The following is a 13,689-nucleotide window of genomic DNA, read 5'->3' as shown; positions in this document are numbered from 1 at the left end:
TTGTGAGTCCTCCAGATCAGAGGCAGTAGGGATGACCAGGAATGTTCTCTGTTTAGTGAGTCCACCAGATCAGAGGCAGTAGGGATGACCAGGGATGTTCTCTGTTTAGTGAGTCCACCAGATCAGAGGCAGTAGGGATGACCAGGGATGTTCTCTGTTTAGTGAGTCCACCAGATCAGAGGCAGTAGGGATGACCAGGGATGTTCTCTGTTTAGTGAGTCCACCAGATCAGAGGCAGTAGGGATGACCAGGGATGTTCTCTTGATAAGTGCATTATTTATAACTCTTGATTAAATTATATAATTTTTGTAATAAGTGTGAATTGGACCATTTTTCTGTCCTGCTAAGCATTCGAAATATAACGAGTACTTTTGGTGTCAGGGAAAACATATGGAGTAAAAAAAATACATAATTTTCTTTACGGAATCCATTGAAGTAAAAGTAGAAGTTGTCAAAAATATAAATAGTAAAGTACAGATACCACAAAAAACGACTTAAGTAGTACTTTAAAGTACTTTTTATTTAAGTACTTTACACCACTGATCAAATGTCAACAGATTTGACCATTTTAGGTCAGGTCATAGTAATAACCCCCATTTTGGCCACTTCTGGTGAATAAAACCAGACTAGCCACCATGAATATGATCATTTTTTATTTTATTTCACCTTTATTTAACCAGGTAGGCAAGTTGAGAACAAGTTCTCATTTACAACTGCGACCTGGCCAAGATAAAGCAAAGCAGTTTGACACATACAACAACACAGAGGTACACATGGAGTAAAACAAACATTCAGTCAATAATACAGTAGAAAAATAAGTCTATATACAATGTGAGCAAATGAGGTGAGATAAGGGAGGTAAAGGTCCCGTGTGGCTCAGTTGGTAGAGCATGGCGCTTGCAACGCCAGGGTTGTGGGTTCAATTCCCATGGGGGGACCAGGGTTCAATTCCCACGGGGGGACCAGGATGAATATGTATGAACTTTCCAATTTGTAAGTCGCTCTGGATAAGAGCGTCTGCTAAATGACGTCTGCTAAATGACGTCTGCTAAATGTAAAGGCAATAAATAGGCCATGGTGGCAAAGTAAATAAAATATAGCAATTAAAACACTGGAATGGTAGATTTGACAGTAGATGAGTGTGCAAAGTAGAAATACTGGGGTGCAAAGGAGCAAAAATAAATAAATACAGTAGGGGAAGGGGTAGTTGTTTGGGCTATTTTATAGATGTGCTATGTACAGGTGCAGTGATCTGTGAGCTGCTCTGACAGCTGGTGCTTATGATCTTAAAGGTCCAATGCAGCCATTTTGATCTCAATATCAAATTGTTTCTGGGTAACAATTAAGTACCTTACTGTGATTGTTTTCAATTAAAACGGTCAAAAAGTAACAAAAAAAAGCTTCTAAGCAAAAATCAATTTCTCAAGCAAGAATTTAGTTAGGACTGTCTGGGAGTAGTCTGAATGGGGAGGGGGAAAAACTGAAAGTTAGCTGTTATTGGCAGAGAGGTTTGGAACTGTCTTTCTTATTGGTTTTTTAAGAAATTTACCGGATGGTGATGTCAGCATGGAAAGCTAAAACTCCATCGCACTGAAACAGGCTGAAATTCCAGTCGTTTTTTTTGTTGGTCAAATAGATCTTACACTAAAATGGCATTATTCTCATTTTCACAATTTCACAGTATTATTCCAACCTCATGGTGTGGAGATGTATATAAAATACAGGAAAATCACGTGTTTGACTGCACTGGGCCTTTAATACAGTAATTCAGTAGTTCAGGGTAGGAACCAGTTAAAAATACGATTTAGTGTCAGAAGGAATAACGTGGAAATGCAGGTGCTGTCCAATAGAGGCCATTATTGTCTGACAGTAGTGGAGTGGGAGACCTTGGAGGTCATTGTTTAAGTGATAATGCCCGAGAAGCCAGTGTTTGGAGGATATATTGGCATGTGTGTTGTTAGGCCCGAGACGAAGTCCTCCAAAACACTGGCTTCAAGGACATTGTCACTTTTATACAACGGGTTGCCAACAAATTCAAATAATGATTGACATGTTTTAATAAAAAAAATTTATTTTGATTAATTTATTAATTCTCTTTAATCCTTCTATGAGATAAAGTCACAACACAAATCTAGGGTTGCCAGAGACGCTGTTGTGATGTTCTTTTATTCTACATCTATACCCAGCCGTTTGTTCTAAATGTTCCTTTGCCTTGGTAGCTGACAAGTGAAGAGGGCATGGCAGAGCCTCTTCCACCTCAGGACGCTGAAAAGATCTGGCACGGACCCTCGGATTCTCAAAAGGTTCTACAGCTGCACCATCGAGAGCATCTTGACTGACTCCATCACCGCTTGGTATGGCAAATGCACCGCCCTTGGCCGTAAACCGCTACAGAGGGTGGTGTGGACAGCCCATCACTGGGGTTGAGCTCCCTGCCATCCAGCACCTCTATATCAGGCGGTGTCAGAGGAAGACCCCAAAAATGCCAAAAACTCCAGCCACCCAAGCCATAGAATGTTCACTCTGCTACCGTTCGACAAACGGTACCAGAGCATCGGCTCTCGGACCAACAGGCTCCGAGACAGCTTCTACCCCTAAGCCATAAGACTGTTAAATAGCCAGACTGCTAAATAGCCAGACTGCTAAATAGTCAGACTGCTAAATAGTCAGACTGCTAAATAGCCAGACTGCTAAATAGCCAGACTGCTAAATAGCCAGACTGCTAAATAGTCAGACTGCTAAATAGCCAGACTGCTAAATAGCCAGACTGCTAAATAGTCAGACTGCTAAATAGCCAGACTGCTAAATAGTCAGACTGCTAAATAGTCAGACTGCTAAATAGTCAGACTGCTAAATAGCCAGACTGCTAAATAGTCAGACTGCTAAATAGCCAGACTGCTAAATAGCCAGACTGCTAAATAGCCAGACTGCTAAATAGCCAGACTGCTAAATAGTCAGACTGCTAAATAGTCAGACTGCTAAATAGTCAGACTGCTAAATAGTCAGACTGCTAAATAGCCAGACTGCTAAATAGTCAGACTGCTAAATAGCCAGACTGCTAAATAGTCAGACTGCTAAATAGCCAGACTGCTAAATAGCCAGACTGCTAAATAGCCAGACTGCTAAATAGTCAGACTGCTAAATAGTCAGACTGCTAAATAGCCAGACTGCTAAATAGCCAGACTGCTAAATAGTCAGACTGCTAAATAGTCAGACTGCTAAATAGTCAGACTGCTAAATAGCCAGACTGCTAAATAGCCAGACTGCTAAATAGTCAGACTGCTAAATAGTCAGACTGCTAAATAGTCAGACTGCTAAATAGCCAGACTGCTAAATAGCCAGACTGCTAAATAGCCAGACTGCTAAATAGCCAGACTGCTAAATAGCCAGACTGCTAAATAGTCAGACTGCTAAATAGCCAGACTGCTAAATAGTCAGACTGCTAAATAGTCAGACTGCTAAATAGTCAGACTGCTAAATAGCCAGACTGCTAAATAGCCAGACTGCTAAATAGTCAGACTGCTAAATAGTCAGACTGCTAAATAGCCAGACTGCTAAATAGCCAGACTGCTAAATAGCCAGACTGCTAAATAGTCAGACTGCTAAATAGCCAGACTGCTAAATAGTCAGACTGCTAAATAGCCAGACTGCTAAATAGCCAGACTGCTAAATAGCCAGACTGCTAAATAGTCAGACTGCTAAATAGCCAGACTGCTAAATAGTCAGACTGCTAAATAGCCAGACTGCTAAATAGCCAGACTGCTAAATAGCCAGACTGCTAAATAGCCAGACTGCTAAATAGTCAGACTGCTAAATAGTCAGACTGCTAAATAGCCAGACTGCTAAATAGCCAGACTGCTAAATAGTCAGACTGCTAAATAGCCAGACTGCTAAATAGTCAGACTGCTAAATAGCCAGACTGCTAAATAGCCAGACTGCTAAATAGTCAGACTGCTAAATAGCCAGACTGCTAAATAGTCAGACTGCTAAATAGCCAGACTGCTAAATAGCCAGACTGCTAAATAGCCAGACTGCTAAATAGTCAGACTGCTAAATAGCCAGACTGCTAAATAGCCAGACTGCTAAATAGTCAGACTGCTAAATAGTCAGACTGCTAAATAGCCAGACTGCTAAATAGTCAGACTGCTAAATAGCCAGACTGCTAAATAGCCAGACTGCTAAATAGTCAGACTGTTAAATAGCCAGACTGCTAAATAGCCAGACTGCTAAATAGCCAGACTGCTAAATAGCCAGACTGCTAAATAGTCAGACTGCTAAATAGCCAGACTGCTAAATAGCCAGACTGCTAAATAGCCAGACTGCTAAATAGTCAGACTGCTAAATAGCCAGACTGCTAAATAGCCAGACTGCTAAATAGTCAGACTGCTAAATAGTCAGACTGCTAAATAGCCAGACTGCTAAATAGCCAGACTGCTAAATAGTCAAATAATGGTACACAAACTATCTACACTGACTCTGTCTTCCACTGACCCTACGCACACTCACAACACAAACACACATACACATTACACACACATGAACACTCACACATGATCTCGGCATGTGTGGTTCCCACCGTGAAGCATGGAGGAGGCGTGGGGATGCTTTGCTGGTGACACTGTCAGTGATTTATTTAGAATTCAAGGCACACTTAACCAGCATGGCTACCACAGCATTCTGCTGCGATACACCTTCCCATCTGGTTTGCGCTTAGTGGGACTATCATGTGTTTTTAAACAGGACAATGACCCAAAACACACATCCAGGATGTGTAAGGGCTATTTGACCAAGAAGGAGAGCGATGGAGTGTTGCATCAGATGACCTGGCCTCCACAATCATCCGACCTCAACCCAATTGAGATGGTTTGGGATGAGTTGGACCGCAGAGTGAAGGAAAAGTAGCCAACAAGTGCTCAGCATATGTGGGAACTCCTTCAAGAATGTTGGAAAAGCATTCCAGATGACTACCTCATTCAGCTGGTTGAGAGAATGCCAAGAGTATGCAAAGCTGTCATCAAGGCAAAGGGTGCCTACTTTGAAGAATCTCAAATATACAATATATTTTACTACATGATTCCATGTGTTATTTCCTAGTTTTGATGTCTTAACTATTATTCTACAATGTAGAAAATAGTAAAAAAATAAAGGGGAAACCCTTGAATGAGTAGGTGTGTCCAAACTTTTGACCTGTACTGTATATATATATGAACTCAGGAAAAAAAGAAACGTCCTCTCACTGTCAACTGCGTTTATTTTCAGCAAACTTAACGTGTAAATATTTGTATGATCATAACAAGATTCCACAACTGAGACATAAACTGAACAAGTTCCACAGACATGTGACTAACAGAAATTGAATAATGTGTACCTGAACAAAGGGGGGGTCAAAATCAAAAGTAACCTTCAGTATCTGGTGTGGCCACCTGCTACATTAAGTACTGCAGTGCATCTCCTCCTCATGGACTTCTCCAGATTTGCCAGTTCTTGCTGTGAGATGTTACCCCACTCTTCTACCAAGGCACCTGCAAGTTCCCAGACATTTCTGGGGGAAATGGCCCTAGTCCTCACCCTCCGATCCAACAGGTCCCAGACGTGCTCAATGGGATTGAGATCCGGGCTCTTCGCTGGCCATGGCAAAACACTGACATTCCTGTCTTGCAGGAAATCACGCACAGAACGAGCAGCATGGCTGGTGGCATTGTCACGCTGGAGGGTCATGTCAGGATGAGCCTGCAGGAAGGGAACCACATGAGGAAAGAGGATGTCTTCCCTGTAACGCACAGCGTTGAGATTGCCTGCAATGGTAACAAGCTCAGTCCAATGATGCTGTGACACACCGCCCGAAATCATGACGGACCCTCCACCTCCAAATCGATCCCGCTCCAGAGTACAGGTCTCGGTGCAATGCTCATTTCTTCGACGATAAGCGCGAATCCGATAATCACCCCTGGTGAGACAAAACCGTGACTCGCCAGTGAAGAGCACTTTTTGCCAGTCCTGTCTGGTCCAGCGACGGTGGGTTTGTGCCCATAGGCGACGTTGTTGCCGGTGATGTGTGGTGAGGACCTGCCTTACAACTGGCCTACACGCCCTCAGTCCAGCCTCTCTCAGCCTATTGCGGACAGTCGGACCACTGATGGAGGGATTGTGCATTCCTGGTGTAACTCAGACAGTTGTTGTTGCCACCCTGTATCTGTCCCGCAGGTGTGATGTTCGGATGTACCGATCCTGTGCAGGTGTTGTTACACGTGATCTGCCACTGCGAGGATGATCAGCTGTCCGTCCTGTCTCCCTGTAGCGCTGTCTTAGGCGTCTCACAGTACGAACATTGCATTTATTGCCCTGGCCACATCTGCAGTCCTCATGCCTCCTTCCAGCATGCCTAAGGCACGTTCATGCAGATGAGCAGGGACCCTGGGCATCTTTCTTTTGGTGTTTTTCAGAGTCAGTAGAAAGGCCTCTCTAGTGTCCTAAGTTTTCATAACTGTGACCTTAATTGCCTACCGTCTGTAAGCTGTTAAGTGTCTTAACGACCGATCCACAGGTACATGTTCATTAATTGTTTATGGTTCATTGAACAAACATGGGAAACAGTGTTAAACCCTTTACAATGAAGATCTGTGAAGTTATTGGATTTTTACAAATTATCTTTGAAAGACAGGGTCCTGAAAAAGGGACGTGTCTTTTTTTGCTGAGTTTATTTATACAGTTGAAGTTGGAAGTTTACATACACTTAGGTTGGAGTCATTAAAACTCGTTTTACAACCACTCCACAATTTTCTTGTTAACAAACTATAGTTTTGGCAAGTCGGTTAGGACATATACTTTGTGCATAACACCGGTAATTTTTCCAACAGTTGTTTACAGACCAATTATTTCACTTATAATTCACTGTATCACAATTCCAGTGGGTCAAAAGTTTATATACACTAAGTTGACTGTGCCTTTAAACAGCTTGGAAAATTCCAGAAAATTATGTCATAGCTTTAGAAGCTTCAGATAGGTTAATTGACAGCATTTGAGGCAATTGGAGGTGTACCTGTGGATGTATTTCAAGGTCTACCTTCAAACTAAGTGCCTCTTTGCTTGACATCATGGGAAAATCAAAAGAAATCAGCCAAGACCTCAGAAAAAAATTGTAGACCTCCACAAGTCTGGTTCATCCTTGGGAGCAATTTCCAAACGCCTGAAGGTACCACGATCATCTGTACTAACAATAGTACGCAAGTATAAACACCATGGGACCACGCAGCCATCATACCGCTCAGGAAGGAGACGCGTTCTGTCTCCTAGAGATGAACGTACTTTGGTGTGAAAAGTGCAAATCAATCCCAGAACAACACCAAAGGCCTTTGTGAAGATGCTGGAGGAAACAGGTACAAAAGTATCTATATCCACAGTAAAACGAGTCCTATATCGACATAACCTGAAACGCCGCTCAGCAAGGAAGAAGCGACTTCTCCAAAACCGCCATAAAAAGACAGACTACGGTTTGCAACTGCACATGGGGACAAAGATCGCACTTTTTGGAGAAATGTCCTCTGGTCTCATGAAACAAAAATAGAACTGTTTGGCCATAATGACCATCATTATGTTTGGAGGAAAAAGGGGGAGGCTTGCAAGCCAAAGAACACCATCCCAACCGTGAAGCACGGGGGTGGCAGCATCATGTTTTGGGGGTGCTTTGCTGCAGGCGGGACTGGTGCATTTCACAAAAAAGATGGCATCATGAGGGAGGAACATTATGTGGATATATTGAAGCAACATCTCAAAACATCAGTCAGGAAGTTAAAGCTTGGTTGCAAATGGGCCTTCCAAATGGACAGTGACCCCAAGCATACTTCCAAAGTTGTGGCAAAATGGCTTAAGGACAACAAAGTCAAGGTATTGGAGTGACCATAACAAAGCCCTGACCTCAATCCTATAGAAAATTTGTGGGCAGAACTGAAAAAGCGTGTGCGAGCAAGGAGGCCTACAAACCTGACTCAGTTACACCAGCTCTGTCAGGAGGAATGGGCCAAAATTCACCCAACTTATTGTGTGAAGCTTGTGGAAGGCTACCTGAAACATTTGACGCAAGTTAAACAATTTAAAGGCAATGCTACCAAATACTAATTGAGTGTATGTAAACTTCTGATCCACTGGGAATGTGATGAAAGAAATAAAAGCTGAAATGAATTATTCTCTCTACTATTACTCTGACATTTCACATTATTAAAATCAAGTGATGATCCTAACTGACCTAAGACATGGGATTTTTATTAGGATTAAATGTCAGGATTGTGGAAAAGCTGATTTGAAATGTATTTGGCGAAGGTGAATGTAAACTTCCGACTTCAACTGTACATATGTAGATCTCAACCTTAAAAGACATGGAGGGAGAAGAAGAAGAACACGAGACAGTTTTGTAAAAAGGTGATTTTTTTTATGTAAGAAAATAATACACACAGCAAGAGACATTCAAATCAAATTGCAATGATCAACAACATGCCTCAAAAGTCCTCTTTGGCACATAACACAAACCGTTACAAAAACTAAACGTAAACAGACAAGTACACGACAATAATTAGAAAATGCTAGCTAGCGCTATACACGGTGCGTAAACGTATTGACAACACTAACAAACAAGGTTTTGGCAATGTGACCACCCCCAGCAATAGCACATCTCAGTCTGCGTGGTTTTCCATCCGTGCAAAACCGTGTCGTCATCTTTGTCGTTGTCACGGTGCCGTTGGGGTGAGGTCATAAAAGTCACGATTTTCAAGTCAGGCGACAGGACCCTCCATGTTCACTCCAGTACCCCCCTCCCCCTCCTCTTCCTTCCCTCTCCAGCCCCTCCCCCTCCTCTTCCTTCCCTCTCCAGCCCCTCCCCCTCCTCTTCCTTCCCTCTCCAGCCCCTCCCCCTCCTCTTCCTTCCCTCTCCAGCCCCCTCCCCCTCCTCTTCCTTCCCTCTCCAGCCCCTCCCCCTCCTCTTCCTTCCCTCTCCAGCCCCTCCCCCTCCTCTTCCTTCCCTCTCCAGCCCCTCCCCCCTCCTCTTCCTTCCCTCTCCAGCCCCTCCCCCTCCTCTTCCTTCCCTCTCCAGCCCCTCCCCCCTCCTCTTCCTTCCCTCTCCAGCCCCCTCCCCCTCCTCTTCCTTCCCTCTCCAGGCCCCTCCCCCTCCTCTTCCTTCCCTCTCCAGCCCCTCCCCCTCCTCTTTCCTTCCCTCTCCAGCCCCCTCCCCCTCCTCTTCCTTCCCTCTCCAGCCCCTCCCCCTCCTCTTCCTTCCCTCTCCAGCCCCTCCCCCTCCTCTTCCTTCCCTCTCCAGCCCCTCCCCCTCCTCTTCCTTCCCTCTCCAGCCCCTCCCCCTCCTCTTCCTTCCCTCTCCAGCCCCTCCCCCTCCTCTTCCTTCCCTCTCCAGCCCCCTCCCCCTCCTCTTCCTTCCCTCTCCAAGCCCCTCCCCCTCCTCTTCCTTCCCTCTCCAGCCCCTCCCCCTTCCTCTTCCTTCCCTCTCCAGCCCCTCCCCCTCCTCTTCCTTCCCTCTCCAGCCCCTCCCCCTCCTCTTCCTTCCCTCTCCAGCCCCTCCCCTCCTCTTTCTTCCCTCTCTAGCCCCTCCCCCTCCTCTTCCTTCCTTCCCTCTCCCTCTTTCTTCCTTTACCCCTCCCCCCCTCTTCCTTCCCTCCCCCCTCCTCTTCCTTCCTTCCCTCCCCCCTCCTCTTCAAAACCCTCCCACTTCCCCCCTCTTCCTTCCCTCTCCACCATCCTCCTCCTCTCCCCCCTCATCTTCCTTCACCCCCCCTCACCCCTCCATCAGCCTCTGCCTTGCCCCCTAGCTATTACTGTTGGTCAACACCTGTGTTGTACCAGCCCTCCAACAAGATCGCTGTAGTGCAAATAGGCTGACTGCTGCTGCCTGATAGGCCCCTATCGGCAAGGCAAGGCTCGGCTCCCAGGGTCATTTTCGGAAAGGCGAGGAGACTGTGTTTGGTTTCGCTCCTGGGGCCAGTCTGAGAGGAGGAAAGAGAAGCAAAGGAAGAAAAAGAGAGAAACAGTAGCTTTTAACACAGTGTAGACAGAGGCTTGTTGTAACACCGAGGCTTGTTTTAACACAGTGTAGACAGAGGCTTGTTTTAACACAGTGTAGACAGAGGCTTGTTGTAACACCGAGGCTTGTTTTAACACAGTGTAGACAGAGGCTTGTTTTAACACAGTGTAGACCGAGGCCTGTTGTGTGGTGGCTGTCCCCTAAAATAAAAGACCTTCTAGAGTTTAGAGTGAAACGAGGAAGGGGGTGATGTTGAGAGAGACGTTTGTTTTACATGCCCAGTCTTCAGACCCCTAGAACAACCCAGAAATCCTAACAGCCATCACCCTAGGGTTTTGTGAGCAGCTTTAAACATAGCAGATAAATAAGGCGACAAAGATGCTCGGCTAGGCAAAGAAATACAGTGCTGACCTCATCTTACCACGTGTCAGATTCCCAACATAACAGCAAAATAAAGTGAGAATTAATTGTTTTGACAAACCGGGTGATAGCCGACAGAGATCTGTGCTTGGCAATGTGAGTTGTGGCTTATGAACTTCTACTTCCTGTAGGTTCTTATCTCTGGCTCCTGATTGGCGCATTGCGGTCTAAGGCACTGCATCTCTAGTGTTATAGGCGTCACTACGGACCCTGGTTCGATTCAAGGCTGTATCACCACCGGCCGTGATTGGGAGTCGCATAAGGCAGCACACAATTGGCTGTCTGGGTTTGGCCGGGGGTAGGCTGTCATTGTAAATATGAATTTGTTCTTCACTGACTTGTCCAGTTAAATAAAGGTTAAATAAAGGTTAAATAAAGCACCAGGAGAGTGAGCGCGCACACACACACACACACACACACACACACACACACACACACACACACACACACACACACACACACACACACACACACACACACACACACACACACACACACACACACACACACACACACACACACACACACACACACACTGCCCTCTCCCCCTTGCTATGACAGCTTTGCTGTCTGAGTTGAAGACGGTGTAAAATGGAGAGATACAGGAATCAGGGGAGAGAAAATAGTGTTTCAACGATACAGGCTTGTTGTTCTTTTTATGGGAAATAATAAAATGGGGGGGGGGGATAGTTGTAGACTTGTTGGAAGAAGCAGGAACAACAATGTTAACAATGGTTCATTTATGAGTAACAACGTCTTGGAGTGACTTTTTAAAATTTTATCAGGGAGACCGATATCAAGTCTATTTGATGCCGAGGCAGGAAAATTTGACAACTATTTGAAGCTAAAAACAAAGTGTATTTATTATAATCTATGGCAGTGCTCACAGTGAAGTATCGCTATTAGCCACAAAGCCAGCAGTCTCTCTAATGGGTTATAAATGAGAAGAATACAGTTTGAAATGTGAGTCACAGTGATGCATGAAATAAGCTCATTTCCATATATATGTAGCTCAGGGACTCTTGAAAGACGGGGGCATCACCCCCCGAAAAAAAATCACCAATCATTTTCTTCATATTAACACAATTTAAAATACATATTTTGATAGTCCAATATTTTAGCCATCCTACCGTGTAAAGGAAAAACGTCCTAATTATACATTTAAAAAATGTTAAAAAAAAAATGCAACTAATTGGATTTATGTTTGACTCTGTTTGACACCATAAAAGGCATTTTGTTTTTATTGTCAAACAAGTGTTTAAAGGCCTTTGATTCTTTCATTCTTACATTAGACAATTCAAATATGTAAATGCTTCAGGGCTAATTTCATTAAAATGTTGGCAAATTTTTCTAGATTCAGAACATAAAATAATATTTATAAAACGAACAAGTCTAAAACAGCAAATAGTTTAAATAGTTTAATAGTTTAATGCTGTAATGTTGCAGAACAGTGATTAAAAGATGTTTTCAGAATATTGACAACAACGATAGATAGTATGGTTAACCATCAGTGACGGAGTTGACAACAAATGCTTTAAAACGTACATGGTTTTACTTCTAAAAATCTAAGTTAAAACGCAAAACATTTGTAAAATATGAAAAACGATTCAATTGAAAATCCCCAATAAAAACACAACCATTCCATCAGATTGTTCAGCGCAAAAAATCTGACAAAGTTTATGTTTTATGGAGTTGATAAATTGCAATAACAAAAAAAATCTACTTTAAGTACAATACTAAGTAGAAATTTAGCCACAGTTGCTTTATGAACCTGAGACCTAATTTAAAAGTAGCATATTTGAACCATATTTTATGTGAATCTATCAGGGAGAGTTGACAGGCTATGGTTGTGACCATGGTGATATCAATATTGTTTGTTTAAATCTATCAAACGGACTTCCGGACCCCATGCATTGTCTTGTTGTACTACATGTAATGAAGACATGAACAAGGGGTCCTTATGGTATAGTTGACCCTACTCATTCCTGATTCATTTTAGACAAAATCTGATGGATTTGACAAAAACTCACAGTTTTAAGAGAAATATTAAAGTCAGAGAAGGCTTTTGCAAGAAAAGTACATTATATATTTTATCAGTTAATATTTATTTTTGCCAGCTTTTACAGTTTTAAACACTTTTTGGGGAGATTTTGACAACAGCATTTCCTGGCACAGAGCCGACATGGATATTGAAAATATTTTGAAAATTACAAAAACAAATCTTTCCCTTATAACATCTCCCTAAATGTAATTTTTAAGCTCAAATAATAAAACAAAATCCTTTTTTTTCAACTATAAAAATCAAGTTTCCCTGCTAGACAAGGATGGTCACAGCTTTCTAGAATCCCTGAGCTAATAATATCATCTTTGCTTTTGCAGTATGCCACATATTGCCTTCCTGCCTGCCTTCTTTCCTGCCTGCCTTCCTTTCTTCCTTCCTTCCTTCGTATGTGTGGACCCACCTGAGTGCTTTGAGAGGAGGGATGACGGACAGCTTGCCCACTGGTTTGGGGCCGACGGCAGGGGGCATCATCACCAGCAGCCCATTGGAGGGTTTGGGAGGAATCACCCTCGCTGGGCTCACCGGTAACACCACCCCTCTGGCGGGGCTGAGGGGCAGGGGCCTCTGAGGTGGAGAGGGGGAGTGTCTGGGCTGTAGCTCTGACACCAACTGAGAAGGAGAGAGAGATAGAGAGAGAGAGAGAGAGAGAGAGAGAGAGAGAGAGAGAGAGAGAGAGAGAGAGAGAGAGAGAGAGAGAGAGAGAGAGAGAGAGAGAGAGAGAGAGAGAGAGAGAGAGAGAGAGAGAGAGAGAGAGAGAGAGAGAGAGAGAGAGAGAGAGAGAGAGAGAGAGAGAGAGAGAGAAGAGATTCGTAGAGAGGGGGAGAGAGAGCGAGAGGGAGAAGAGATTCGTAGAGAGAGGGGGAGAGAGCGAGAGGGAGAAGAGATTCGTAGAGAGAGGGGGAGATAGAGAGGGAGAAAGAGAGAGAAGAGACTCGTAGAGAGAGGGGGAGAGATAGAGAGAAGGGGGAGAGATAGAGAGAAGGGGGAGATAGAGAGGGAGAAAGAGTGGGAGAAAAAAAGAGAGAGAAACAGTGAAATAGAAAAAGTGAGAGAACAAGAGAGAAATGTAAAGGAGAATAGAGAAACAGGCAAAAAGAGAGAGAGACCTTAGAACATGATCAAAGCACGAACACATCACTTCACCGTGTCACACACTCCTAATAATATGAGAATAGACCCTCCACTA

The 13,689-nt window shown here is 43.9% G+C and overlaps 2 protein-coding genes across 3 annotated transcripts in view; both read right to left on the bottom strand.

Moving 5' to 3' along the window:
• Nucleotides 1-13,689, bottom strand: part of foxn3 (forkhead box N3) — a 261,189-nt gene that overhangs the window by 130,882 nt on the left and 116,618 nt on the right. The window lies entirely within an intron of this gene.
• Nucleotides 9,785-13,689, bottom strand: part of adam19a (ADAM metallopeptidase domain 19a) — a 58,555-nt gene continuing 54,650 nt past the window's right edge. The window contains exons 20-21 of the mRNA XM_055862374.1: nucleotides 12,904-13,112; nucleotides 9,785-9,983 (exon numbers count right to left, since the gene is read on the bottom strand). Of these exons, the coding sequence (XP_055718349.1) occupies nucleotides 9,932-9,983; nucleotides 12,904-13,112 (261 nt within the window). The 3' untranslated portion in view covers nucleotides 9,785-9,931. The remainder of the gene's footprint in view (nucleotides 9,984-12,903; nucleotides 13,113-13,689) is intronic.

Source organism: Salvelinus fontinalis, chromosome 15 (genome assembly GCF_029448725.1).
Source record: "Salvelinus fontinalis isolate EN_2023a chromosome 15, ASM2944872v1, whole genome shotgun sequence".
In the NCBI taxonomy this organism is placed as follows: domain Eukaryota; kingdom Metazoa; phylum Chordata; class Actinopteri; order Salmoniformes; family Salmonidae; genus Salvelinus; species Salvelinus fontinalis.
Note: the sequence above shows the minus strand (reverse complement) of the source record. Positions and strands in the feature narration are given on the sequence as shown.